Source organism: Tamandua tetradactyla, chromosome 10 (assembly GCF_023851605.1).
Source record: "Tamandua tetradactyla isolate mTamTet1 chromosome 10, mTamTet1.pri, whole genome shotgun sequence".
Lineage (NCBI taxonomy): Eukaryota > Metazoa > Chordata > Mammalia > Pilosa > Myrmecophagidae > Tamandua > Tamandua tetradactyla.
The window spans coordinates 108,595,744-108,609,147 of NC_135336.1; the positions used below are offsets into that span (position 1 = coordinate 108,595,744).

Sequence of the window (13,404 nt, forward strand, 5' to 3'; positions counted from 1 at the left end):
TGGGGGCTTCCACATGGGGTCTCGCCTCTGGGGGGTCTTCCCTGTTCCTCGCCCACCCTGGGGGGGGTGAGGGGCGGGGGGCGCTCACCCACGGAAGCCCCAGAGCTGAACGGGGTCACACACCCAGGGGCCGTCCAGCGCTGCCCTAAAGGACAGGAGGGATTGGAGTGCGTCTGGGGCTCAGCTTTTGGGGTGGGAGGATCCTGTGAGTCCTACCCTACCCCAGCCCGACAGGAAGGCCTCCCAGCCAAGAGCACCTTGGGGAGGTGGTCTGGGTTCCCCTCGGCGGCCCTGCACCCCCCAAGGCATGTCCAGGGGCGCCCTGGTGCCCTCCAAGTGTCCTGCTGCAGTTGTGCAGCAGAGGACGGAGGGGGGCCTCAGGAGGGGCGCACACACCCTCCCCGCCAGCCCCTGACCCTGCCCCTGACCCTGCCAGGGGGGTCCCCTGTGCTCCCTGCTCCTGCCCCTCCCACAGCCCCAGCCCCAGTCCCCACCCCGTGCCCCAGCGGCGGTCGTCCCCGGGACTCACTGGCTGCGGGTGGCGGGCGGGCGGCGTGGACTAGCGGGGTCCAGGCTGGCGCGGGGCAGAGGCGGCGCGGGGGACGCGGATGCACGCACCTCTTGGCTCGTGGGGGCGCCCACTGCGGATCTCGGCACAAGTCAGCGCCGTAAGCAGCCGTGCGGGGCCTCCCCGAGGGTGGGCCCCCTCCGCGGGCGTCGGAGGGGCTTAGGGTGGCGCACGTGTCTGGTGCTGGCCCGAAGCAGCTCACCCAGGTCCTGCCGTGTGACCTCTAGGCCCCTCTGCAAGCCGGAGAACCCCCTGGGTGCGGGGCTGCTGCACCTACCTGTGGGCCGGGTTGCGGGCAGGGGGCCGGGAGCGCTCTGAGCATCAGGCTCTGCGCCAGGATCTGGTGCATCTGTGCGTTCTGCAGCAGCAGCAGCTCCACCACGTCTGAGAGAGAGACCAGGCGGCATGTGGGCCAGGGCTGTGCGTGGGCCGGGGCTGTGCGTGGGGAATGGGCTGTCCTTCGTGGGGAGGGGGCTGTGAGTGGGGAGTGGGCTATCTGGGGGATGGGGCTGAGTGGGGAGTGGGCTGTGCGTGGGGCGGGGCTGTGAGTGTGGAATGGGCTGTCTAGGGGAGGGGCTGTGAGTGGGGAGTGGGCTGTCCGGAGGAGGGGCTGTGCTGGGGAATGGGCTGTGCATGGGGAGTGGGCTGGGGAATGGGCTGTGCATGGGGAGTGGGCTGTCCGGGGGAGGGGGCTGTCAGTGGAGGACGCTGTCCGGGGGTGGGGGCTGTGCATGGGGAGTGGGCTGTCCGGAGGAGGGGCTGTGCTGGGGAATGGGTTGTGCATGGGGAGTGGGCTGTCCGGGGGAGGGGGCTGTCAGTGGAGGATGCTGTCCGGGGGTGGGGGCTGTGCATGGGGAGTGGGCTGTCCAGGGAGTGGGCTGTCGGGGGAGGGGCTGTGAGTGGGGAATGGGCTGTCCGGGGAGTGGGCTTTCGGGGAAGGGGGCTGTCCAGGCACGGGCTGTGCTGTTCAAGTACTTGTTAAATACTGAGTTTGCAGCTACAGCTGCTGGTACTCTCGGCTGCCACCCCAGAGGCTGCTCTGATTTGCATTCCTGCTACCAAGGCACACAGCTCTGATTCCTCAAACTCTCACCTCAGCGAGGGGGCAGGGGCAGCAGGAGCTGGGGGGGTAGGAACACATTCTTCCCAAGAGCACTGAGGGGCCGCGCAGCCCTGCCAACACCTGCCTTCAGACTTGGGGCCTCCAGAACTGAGAGACTTGCTTTCTGTGGTTTGAGGTCCTCAGGTTTGCTGTAGTTTCCTAATGTTTGCTAAGGTGATAGGTGCTTTGGTACTTCCCACAGCAACTGGACCCTGGAAACTGCAGCTTTGACACCCTCTCCTAGGACCACTCTCCTAAACAAAGGTGAAGGGAGTGTAGGATGGACCGAGGTGGGGCTCAGACAGCGGCACCCAGGGCCGCAGCTGCTGGAGCAAGGCCGCGTGGGGAAAGTGGCCCCGGGAGGGCAAGCCGGCGGGGAGTTGAGTCTGACAGCCCCTCTGGGCAGCAGCCCCTGGAGGCCCAGAGGTCCTGGGGTGGCCCCTCCCTGCCCTCAGCAAAGCAAGTCCACTCATAGGGGAGCCTCCAAGTCAGGCCATGGGATCCACAAAGAATAAACTGAAGCATGAAAAGTTACACAGGTAGAGCACGGAACAGAACAGAGCGTCCAGGAACAGCCCCATGCATGTTGTCACCTGATTTGTGAAAGTGATAGTCTCTTCAACAAGTGTGCTGGGTCAAACTGACCTCCACAGCCAGGAGACATCAAGGTTGACCCCGCCCCACAGCACACACGAATCTATTCCTATGGCCCAGAAATGTGACTGTGGAAGGCAGATGAAGCTTGTAGAAGACATAGAACATCTCTGTGCCCTTGGCTGAGTGAAGATTTCTTAAACAGGATACAGAAATCACTAACGACAAAGTAAAAAATCTGAAAAATTGGACTTCAGTAAAATTAAAAATTCTGTTCATCCAAACCACCAGGAAGAGAATGAAAGGGCAAACTAGAAAATGGGACATGATATTTGCAATATGTAGATTTAGAATATATAAAGAATCTCTACAAATCTATAAGATGCAGACAACTTAAAAGAAAATGAGCAAGATGCTTGAATGGTACTTCACCAAAAAAGGAGGTTCAAATGGCCAGTAATATATATAGAAAAGTGAAATGCAAATTAAAACCAGAAAGCGATACCATGACATGCCAATCAGACTGCTATTTCCGATATGAAAATACCAAGAAAATACCAAGAAAAATACTTGGTATTCAGAAAATACCAAGTATTGGTGAACTGATGTGGGTCAACTGAAATTCTCATTCACTTCTGTGGAGTGTAAATGGGTACAAACATTTTGGAAAACTGGCAGTATTTCCTGGTCCAATAATTTCACTCCTAGATAAATGCTCACAGAACATTTGCCAAAAGATGAGAAAAAGACCTTGTCTGTATCAGCACTGGTCAGGGTGGCCCTGAACAGAAAAGGGCCCAAATGCTTAGATTCCAAATGCCCAGGAAGGAATCTGGGTTTGTAACACAACGGGATACGCTGAAACACTACGTGACACGCTGTAACACGATGGGACACGCTGTAACACGATGTGACACTATGTAACACAACAGGATACACTGTAACACAACGGGATATGCTGTAACAAGTGACATGCTGTAATACGACATGACACATATTAACACAGGGGCTGGTATGATCAACTGAATGATGGCCCCAAGGGCGTTTGCGTGCTAATACCCAGAAAATGTGAACAGGCTGCATTACATAGCAAAAGGGACTTTGCAGGTGGGATTGATCTAGGAACCATGCGGTGGAAGGACCATCCTGGATGAGCTGAGTGGGCCCACTAAAGTCACGAGGGCCCTTTTACAGGGAGGCAGGAGATCAGAACGGGTAGCAGAGGATGTGACGGTGCACAGAGGGCTGCCCCTGGGCAGAGAGAAGGCACCGCTCAGAGCCCGCAGGCCTGGGAGGAGCACGGCGCTGCCAGCCCATCTTGGCCTCCTGGCCTCCAGGCTGTGACACAATCAGCTGGTGTAGTTTTAAGAGTTGCTGTTTCCATAGCAGCAACAGGAAACCTATACAAATGCTCCACAGTAACAAGACTGAGCTCAGGCGGAGAGATACTGCAACCATAGCAATGAATGCAAAAAGCCGGCGGCGAGAAGCGCAAGGTGTAGGGTTTGATTCACATGACGTCCAGATCAGGTCAGCTAAGCTAGGGTTGGAAGTCAGGCCGGTGCTTATGCTTTAGTGACCAGAAGGCGGCACCAGGGGAGAGGTTTCTGGAATGTGAGCCATTTGCGTTTCCCTTTGCGGTATCTTCACTTGGTGAAGGTTTGTCAAGCTGCACATTTAGGATAGTGCACTCTCCTTTATGTATTTTCCAATAAAGCTTTAAAAATTCATGATCTCTCTCTCATTGCCTCTGTTTTACACACACACACACACACACACACACAAGATCACCAAATACAAGAGAAGACAAGCCACTCTGAGTAAGAGCCAGCAGAAACAGCTTCCAAGGTCTGTATAACACAGAATGGCTAGTACAAAATGCTTAAAGAAGTAAGCGAAGCAATTTTAAAGATGAACATATTATGAGAAACAGTCAGATGAACAGGAAAAATTAAAAATGGGACTTCTGGCGGGCCGCGGTGGCTCAGCGGGCAAAGTGCTTGCCTGCTATGCCGGAGGACCTCGGTTCGATTCCCGGCCCCAGCCCATGTAACAAAAACGGAGAAACAGAATACAATAAAACAAGAAAATGTTTAAAGATGTTTCCCTTTCTTCCTTCCTTCCTTCCTTCTATCCTTCCTTCCTTCTCTCTGTCTTTCCTTTAAAAAAAAAAAAAAAAAAAAAAATGGGACTTCTAGAAATAAACATAAGATAGTTGCTGTCATTTTTAAAGTTCACTGCATGAATAGAATAGTAAATGAGATATAGTTGAAGAGAGAATGACTGAGCTGGGAAGTATATTAAAAGAGTTTATCTAGAATACATCAGAGAGAAAATAAAATGGAAAACATGAAAATAAGGTTAGGAGACTTGGAGTATAGAAAGAGACTGACACAGCTCATACTGAAGTCCCAGAGGGCAGAAAGGAGGATAGGAAATATTTGAAGGGATAATAACTGCACATTTTTCTGAACTAATGAAACAACCTCACTGGAAGCATATTGTATCCAGATCAGGAGAAAGAAAAAGAACTCTGTGCCTAGGCATATTTTTTTCAAACTTAAAGCCTCTAAACAAAGAGAAGACCTTAATAGTTAGAAAGAAAGCACAGATTGTCTGAAAGGGAAGTGCAGGCAGAACGACAGCAGATTTCTCAACCACAACATTGGAAGTCAGAAATAGAATAATAACTGAAGAGTGTTGAGAGGATATAACTATTTGAAAATACAGCAAACTGCTAAGAACAAAGACAAAGACATTTGCAGAAAAGCAAACACTTATTGGAGGAAAAGGCCCATGAAACTGTTCTAAAAGGGCTTGTAGTAGAATGGCAAACTGTAGTGTACACATATGATCGAACACAGTGCTGCTACAGAAGGGAACAAAGCTGTGAGATGTGCGGCTTTGTCAATGAACCTGTGGGACATTATGCGATGCAAAGTAAGCCAGACACAGAAGAGCACATATTGCATGGTCGCATTTAGAAAACACTTACAAGAAAATAGGGGCTTAGATTGTAATCTCTTACAGCAGTCACATTTAGTCCGGAGCTTTAATTGTTATTTCTAGATTTTGAGAGGCTGTGATATGTATGATAATCTGGTATTTCCCTGGAACTTTGGCTACCTGTGTGACACGTAAGACACTGCAGTTCTGGAAGTCAGCATTGCCACATACAACAACTGTTAAAGAAACTGAAAAAGAGATCAGGCTTCAATTAGAGATAGGAAAGGAGCCGACTGAGTCAAGACTGAGGTAAATCAGAATACAGGGGTAAAGAGGACTTTAGAACTTCACCTAAAGGTTTATTTTGTCCAAAACCTAATTTTCTGTACCACAAACTCAACCTATCTGGATGGATGATTTAAACAACTCAAACACAGGGGCCTGGAATGGAAGAAGGCCTTGTAACCCTGGACAGAGTGTAATGCCCAGAGACACCCCCAAGTATGTTGAGCAGATCATTAAAAAGTACTGGGAGAGTCCCTTGAGGGATGGGAGGAAAAATATGAAACAACTAGGCTTTACCACCAGGGAAACTCCTGATACTGTGTCAAACATTAGGGACTCCAAATCAATAGGCCATGCCCTTGATCCTGGGGCTTACCCTTGTAAAGCCTATGCATATACCAGAGACACTTAGACTACCTATAGGCATGCCTAAGAGTTACTTCTGGAGGACCTCTGCTGTTGCTCAGATGTGGCCTCAGTCTCTCTAAGCCCAATACTGCAAGAGAAATCATTGTCCTCCCCCCTATGTGGGACATGACATCCAGGGGTGAAAGTCTCCCTGGTGACGTGGGAGATGACTCCCAGGGATGAATCCAGACCTGGCACCATGGGATCAACAATTCCACCCTGACCAAAAGGGGGGAAAGAAGTGTAACTAATAAGATATCAGTGGCTGAGAGTTCAAATAGAGTCGAGAGGCTACTCCGGATGTTGCTTTTATGCAAGCTTTGGCTATATATTGCTAATGACCACAGTGTGCCAAACCCCAACCAAAACCATTCCTGCCAACCCTAAAGAGCACCTAGGGCTTTATCTGACATTCTACAAATCCATGCTCTAGGGTAACATTCCAGAAACCTACAACCTCCAGATAGGTCCCTGGTCCGGATAAGTCCTGAAACCCAGAGGGGCCAGCCTCTCCAGAACATCAGCTATTTCCATCCCCCACCCCATATTATCGACAGCCCTTTCTAACTGGAAAAAGTTAGAATGGGAAGAGCCCAAATTCCGCTGAAGAGTGGGAGAAAGATCAAAGGAGAAGTGGGGTTATAACAGAGAAGATAGGATTTAACAAATGAATATGATTGATGAATCATTATATATTTCTTTCAGTCTCCAGTATCTTAGACAAGCAAAGAGAAAACTGAAGTTGTAGAACTGTAACCCATACTCTGAAATCTGTTCTATAACTAATTGTTGTGGTGTGCTTTGAAATTTATTGCTTTTTTGTTTATATGTTATTTTTCACAATAATAAAATAAAAAAAGAACTTGTCAGATATTTACTTCCAGATGATGAAAAGTGATTTCAGAAGGACGTTCTGAAGGAGAACAGATGGTGAGTAAATAATACAATAGACATGTTAGGCAAACCCAAATAAAACCTTCTTTGAAATTACAGTAGTCTGTTACTGTGACATTCAAAACAAAACAGAAGTGGAATACTGAGAGGAGTAATACCTAAGTCATTAGAGGAAGATCAGAACTAAAGTGTCTTCAGTTCTTTCATCATCGAAGGAGGAAGTGATCCAAGACTCTGCGGGGTAAACAGAACGCACACTGCGGTGGGTCTCCAAGGTGGCTGCTGTAGTGCTGTTAAGATTTAATATTTTCACATTCAAATATTTAATTGAGCTGAAATTTGTTTTGGTGTGCAGAGTGGGGTAAGAGGGTCCACTTTCCTTTTTCTAAGTAGCTAGCTACGTATCAAATATTTCATTTTATACCCCTGCCTCTGAATGCCACTTTTTTCGTATGTGGAATTCAAGCACACGCACATGCACACAAAACACAGAGTTTGCTCGGTTTGCTTTTGGAACCTGACAGACCAGCACTAAATTTCCTCTGGAAAAATTGACAATGGCCAAGAACACGCTGAAACAAGAGGAGGAGAGCGCGGTGGGGCTGCTCAGGGGCCACTCACCTGGGTTCACGTGCAGGCGACACCTGGGTGCAGCCCCGACAGGCCTGACGTGTGCCACATGCAGAGCTCCAGGAAGTAAGCAGGCCCCAGCACAGGGACAGACACACCCATGGGACAGAACCAAGAACCTCGGTGACCTAGCCATTAGGTCCTCAATGCCACTGCACATTAGGGAAGTGCAAATTAAAGTCACAACTACCTCACACTACTAGAAAGGCTAAAACTTAAACGATGGATCCTATCAAGTGCTGGTGAGGACGTTAGGAACTGGCTCTCCCGCATGTTGCTAGTGCGGATGTGAAAGGGTGCAGCCGTCGAGGAAAACCACTGGCAGTTCCTTAAAAACACTCCCTGACGTGTGAGCTAGCCAGTGAGCTCTGAAATATTTGCCCAAGAGGACTTAAAACATGTCCATACCAGGACTTGTTCAGCAACGATTGTTAGCCACTTTATTTGCAACAGCCCCAAATGGCCAACAACCCAAGTGGCCAACAGCAGGTGAGTGGATGCACACGTGTGAGGCAGCCCACGATGGAATACTGCTCAATAATGAAAAGGAACAAAGGTCTGACACACAGAGGTGACTCTTACGACCGCTGCACTGAGTGAAAGAATGGGGACAAAAAGGGGAACACATGGTATGCGGTGTTTTTCACTTTACGTGTCAACGCGGCTGGCTTAAGGTGTCCAGTTTGGTCACGCCATGACCTCGTCCTCGGTGCGGAGGTGTTTCATAGATGGGATTGGCACCTGCCATCGGGGGCCTAAGTGAAAATGACCCTCGAGAACAGGGATAGGTGGAGGTTTTAACAGAGGGTCCAGAGAGCAGAAGGAATCCTGCCTCAGGACTGTGACTTCCACTACTTCTTAAGCTCCCAGTCTGAGGAATTCTGACTCAAAAATTGAATGCCACTCTCAGTGCACACATGCACATGTACCCATGGGTGTTTATGCACACACATCCTGCTGGTTCTGTTTCTCTGCAGAACCCTGACAGATGGGCTGCATTGGTCCATTTATATACAAATCCAGAAAATGCCAACGAATATATAGTGACGGGAAGCAGGTGGGCAGTTGCTTGCAGAAGCTGGAAGGAGGGACAGAGAAGAGGCAGGGGCACTCGGGGCGGGGGAGTCTGTTACCACCCCGCTGCAGGGATGGGGCCCGGTGCGCACAGCTCACCACACCACACCTGCACACCTTACACATGCACGGCCTTTCCATGTCACATTCCTCAATATCACTGCTTTTGAAATAAGCCATTCAGAATTTATTTAAAAAGAAGAAGCAATTTAACCAAAGTTTTTGTATAGCTAATAAGTGCTGGAGTTGGCTTTGCAGCCCAATTCATTTGACTCCTGGTGCAGCACTTCTTCCTCTGCCTGCCCTGAGGCTTTTCTCCCTCAGAGACGGCCTTCATAGAAGGATGTACGAAATTTAAAATAATTTTCATGTTGGTAGGTACATAGCTTCAGTTCAGTCAGCCAAAAGCTGACCCAAGATGCCTGTCCAGCTTACAAAAAAATATTTTCTTTCAGTTTAATATTTCATAAACTCTTCATAATATATATGAACATGGAACACTTACCTTCCTTAATGCTTCCTGCTCTCTGAGTCGGGAAGACCTGGGTAGAAGGAGCCTGAGTGATGAGAGGCTGCTGAGGCAGCAGCTGGAGGATGGCGGCAGGTGGCTGCAGGACCTAGGATGAATCGGATGAGTGATGACCTGAATCTGCCATTGGAGAGAGCTCCAGGGTATCCACCCACCCACATTCCCTCCCACCCACCCCCACACACACACTCATGCGCTCACCCACCCACCCATCCAACGAGCCATCTGCCAATCCACACCCACCCACCACCTGTTCACCCAGTCATTCATCCATCCGCCTTATCCACCCATCTATCCATTAATTACAACCTTGGGTATTGAACAGGTGGCTGAACAGGTAGGTATTTGAGTCTGAATAACAGTTGGGACGTGGTATGTTTCACGTTTCCACATTTCCTGTTTTTAGGAAGCTAAGCTACTGCTCGGTTTCATTGGGTCTATTTTAATAGACACATTCAAGGCACTTGTCATGAAAATAGCCTCTGCCCTCTGTTCTGAATTAAAATGGGTACGATTTCAGACACACACCAGGAGGTGAAGGGCAGAAAGACCTTCTAATTTAATATTGTAATATACGGAAACCCTGCCACTTGTCTCTTCTTTCCCAGCCTCAGGGAAGCGGGCCTCGGCCAGGGGTGGCAGGTGAGGGCCGGAGAGAGGGCTCTGGCGTGCCCTGAGCCAGGACGGCCAGCTGCTCTTGGCAAAAGAGGCTCCCAGGAGCCGCGGTCCACAGATCCCCCAAGGCAACCCCCCCATTCCATCTTCCAGGGCCCCCCAAAGGACACAGCCTTCCTGGCACGGATCCAGCCTGTCGGGCACCCGTGAGCTCCCCCCTCCCCCCTCCAGAACCTTCTCCACTTGGCCAAAGGTGCTGTGTGGTCAATTTCTTCATGGCAGCCTGGGACCATTCGCTCAGGAAGCCTGCCAACATCAGACGCAACGTCTCCCACACCCAGTTGCTTTAAAAATGGCCTAAAAGAGGCACTTGCAGACCTCAAGGTCAGAGCATTTGCCATGCCTCAATAGCTCCCTCCCTCTATGGCAACAGACCCTTTCCCCTTCACATAAAATCCTTTCAAACAAAGTCTTTCCTTACCAAAAGAAAAATAGCCCACATAAACAATTTTAGCTTGTTTTGCATACCCCGCAAAACTGCACAATATCTGCTTGACATAGATAGGCTAAAACTCTGGTGTTGTGAGACCCCAAGCTGCTGCTGCTCCTCAGAGCTCTCTGACCCAGAGCCCCCTCGCCCCCCGTGCTGACTCTGTGACTCTGCCTAGACATGTAAGCCCCCCACTTCATTCCTCTCCTCGGGTGGTTTCCCTCACCCCACCTCCCCTTAGGCTGCAGGTTGTCCCCTCTCAGGCAAACTGTCCAGAGCTGCCCAAGTGAACTTGTGTCTAACTGCTGTTCAGTGGTCAGTTCCCTCCTTTCCTTGTCCAGCTACCTGAGCATGAGCTGACTGCCTCCTGCCCACTGTTCAGCCTCGGGGTCCCCCACCCTGCAGTCCAGCCGCGCTCTGCTTGTCCCGAGGCCCATGGACCCGGGACCACTACGACGGACGCGCTGGTTAGAAACGGTGGTGGAGCCCAGGAAAGCCGGGTTCCTTAACCCTGACTCAGTGTTGCTGGGGGGGCTCTTTCTGATTAACTTGTTTCCATGGAGATGTGGTCCGCCATCCAAGGTGGGTGCTGATGGAGCCCTTTCAGAGGGAGTCATTTGGGAAAAGCTCGGGAGAGCTCACACCTTCTGCCAGGTTTGGGCCCGATGTGTCAGTGCCAGTGCAAAGGGCTGGGGGTGAGTGCGCCATGGGGAGGGCCGGCCTGGGCCTGGGCAGGTGCCCTGAGGTCCTGGCAGAGCCTCTGCAGGTGCTTCAGGGGCAGGTGAGGCGCCCCCGACGTGTGTGGGGGTGTCTGTCAGGGAGAGCAGCGCTTCGGGCATGGCTGGGACCTGAACCACGCTCCAGAGGCTCCTCTTACCGAGTGCAGTCTGACCCCGGGGGACTCTGGGCCGAGCGGGGCCGGGGGTGCGCCTGGGTGGACAGTCACTGGAGGAACTTCTGGAGGCGGCGCCGGCCCGCGGGCGTCGCTGCTTGTTCCCCCCCAGGCCCGTGCCGGGGGGAGCCCGTCTGCGACGCGCAGCTCCTGCAACACCAAGGGGGGCTGGCGGGGCCGCGGGGAGGGCGGGCGCCGGCACAGTTGCCACCCATTGCCCAGCGCAGGTGGAGGGGGCTGGGCAGAGCTCAGGGGCCCTGGGCTGGGTGCAGGGAACAGGTTCCGTTAAGTCATGGCATTTGGGCCCCGCTGGTCCAACCCGTCCCCACGGAGCGGGCGTGGCGGGTGCGGCAGGCGCGTCCCCGTGTCCTTCACCCCTCGCGGTGCCCGCTGTGAAGGCGCCCGGCCCCACCCGACCGCGCGACTGGACGCCCCGGCTGGCCTGCGCTGCCCCCGCCACCCGAAGTCCCCGCCCTTTGGAGCCCTGCCGAAGGGGCCATCCGCGCCTAGGGGCCTGGGGGCCAGCGCGTGCCCTAGCGGCAGCGGGGACCCGTGGCTCACCCTGAGCCTTTGCAGAAGGTCCTTCCGTCTCTCCAGAGCGCCCCGCAGGGCTTCGCAGGCGCCATCCGCATTGCCTGGAAGGGAAGCATACAGTCCGGCTGTTGCGCCCGGCCTGGGTCCCTGTCCTGTCCAGGTGGCCGAGGAGACTCTGTCCCAGGAAGGAGGGTCTGCGTCTGGGGACGGGGCTCGGGGCCCCCTGCCATGGGTCAGGCGGGCGCCGGGGTCATTTGGGGGGGCCTGAGCTCTGTACGAGCACCATCTCTCTCCTCGAAAGGGCTGAGGGCCTTGTGCCAAGTCCCTCCGCCAGGCCACGCCCTGCAGGAGTGACTCAGGTCCCCCCTCGGGCCAGCAGCAGGTCCCACACGACACCTGGCTGAGGCAGCCACGTCCCAGGCCTGCGCCTTTTCAGGAGAGGCTGCTTCTGGTCAGCCCCTGGCTCAGGTCCCTTCTGGTGTCGCAGCTGAGCCAGGACGGGGGTGCCAGGGCCGCGGGGGGGTGCTCCCTCGGGAACGCCAGCGCCGGGGCCCTGAGTCCTTCCCACATCCATCCCTGGGCATGACTGGCACTTGCCCAGGTACTTGCTTGTGTTGTTTGCACGTATGTACATGTGCATTATGTGTGCATGAGTGCACGAGTGTGCATGGGAGTGTTTTAAAATGCAGCAAAAGTTTTCACTTGGAATGCAAAGGAAACTGAGTAAGGACGATTTAACGGAGGTGAAGACTTTCTGGGTGGGCAGGCTGCCCAGCCTCCCTTTGGTCCATGGGGTCTCGCGTCTGCCTGTGCCGGCTCCCAGTAGCCCAGAGGCTCTCACCTGCCACCAGGTGCCGGCCAGACAGGTCCCATTCCACAGCTGCACGCTCTTGCTCCAGTTTCTGCAGGAGGAAATGCGGCGGTTTGCAGTGGACAGGAGCCTGCCTGGCCCCTGCGCTGCTCCCACCTGTCCTGGCCCTGCCTGCCCCTCCTGCTGCCCCTGGCATTGTCAGTCCTGGCCGGGCATGGGGCACCTGCCAGGTGAGCTGCAGGAGGAACTGAGACGGCTCCCGTGTGCCCAGGGCAGTGCTGGGTAGGAGCCTAACATGCTGGTGGAGCGGCACACACGGGCCAGCGTCCCGGGCATGCCAGGCCCGACAATGGCCATCTGGTCCCGCGTCTTCCTCCTGACCACAGCCCGGGAGTGACGCTGTCTCCAGGCCAACCGAGGGCTTGACACAAGGCGGCTGTGTGTCCCTGTCACCCCCGGCTCCCCAGGTGTCCTACTGCTCGCCGCTCTCAGGGGGCTGCACGGGCCACTTGGGCTTGGAAGGCAGCAGGGGACCCTGGCCCAGGGCAGTGTTTCCGGGGCTGCGCAGACCCTTGGGGCAGGGATGGGGGCGGGGGTCCACGCTCGGGCTGCAGGGGTCAGGGCTGCCTCCCTAAGGGTGCTGCATCCACAGGGGTCCCTGGGCGTGGCCTCACCTGCTCCAGGAGCCTCAGCGCCAGGCGGGTCACCTGGTCTGCAGCTGCCATGGCCAGAAGCTGCCCAGAGCCCTGGGCCAGAAGCAAGGTCCCTGCTGCCTGCCCTGGCCCCTCCCCTCCCCTCGGCAGTTGCCCAGCAGCCAGGCCTTGTCACCAGGCAGGGTCATCTGTAAACCTGATCCGGGTGTGGCAGGCCACTCACTGGGAGAGCACATGTGGGCAGCAGCTGCAGCCAGAGACAAGCCAGGACATGTTGGGGTAGGCGCGGAGGGGTGGAGGAGGGGAGGGAGAGGGCTTTGTGTGCAGAGGGGGGGCAGGAGAAAGGCAGCCCCATCCCTTCTCGAAGGTGGGGCGGAGC

At 53.9% G+C, this 13,404-nt stretch overlaps 1 protein-coding gene across 1 annotated transcript; it reads right to left on the reverse strand.

Annotated features, from left to right (window-relative positions):
* Positions 1-760: 760 nt before the first annotated feature.
* Positions 761-13,115, reverse strand: C10H21orf58 (chromosome 10 C21orf58 homolog). Its single transcript, XM_077117521.1, has 6 exons — positions 13,047-13,115; positions 12,403-12,463; positions 11,347-11,662; positions 11,013-11,289; positions 9,007-9,118; positions 761-952 (listed from the first exon to the last, which is right to left on the reverse strand). The coding sequence occupies exons 1-6, from the start codon at positions 13,095-13,097 to the stop codon at positions 792-794; spliced, it is 978 nt and encodes a 325-aa protein (XP_076973636.1). The 5' UTR covers positions 13,098-13,115; the 3' UTR covers positions 761-791.
* Positions 13,116-13,404: the final 289 nt, after the last annotated feature.

Bases quoted from the DNA above. Each gene is read 5' to 3' on its own strand.
- C10H21orf58 (XM_077117521.1), bottom strand. From the start codon at position 13,097: ATGGCAGCTGCAGACCAGGTGACCCGCCTGGCGCTGAGGCTCCTGGAG. The intron at 11,663-12,402 runs GTGAGAGCCTCT...CTTCCCTTCCAG, and splicing joins TGGCCGGCACCTGGTGGCAG to GCAATGCGGATGGCGCCTGC. The intron at 11,290-11,346 runs GTTGGACCAGCG...CCCTGCACCCAG, and splicing joins CGCCCGCTCCGTGGGGACGG to CCCAGGGCCCCTGAGCTCTG.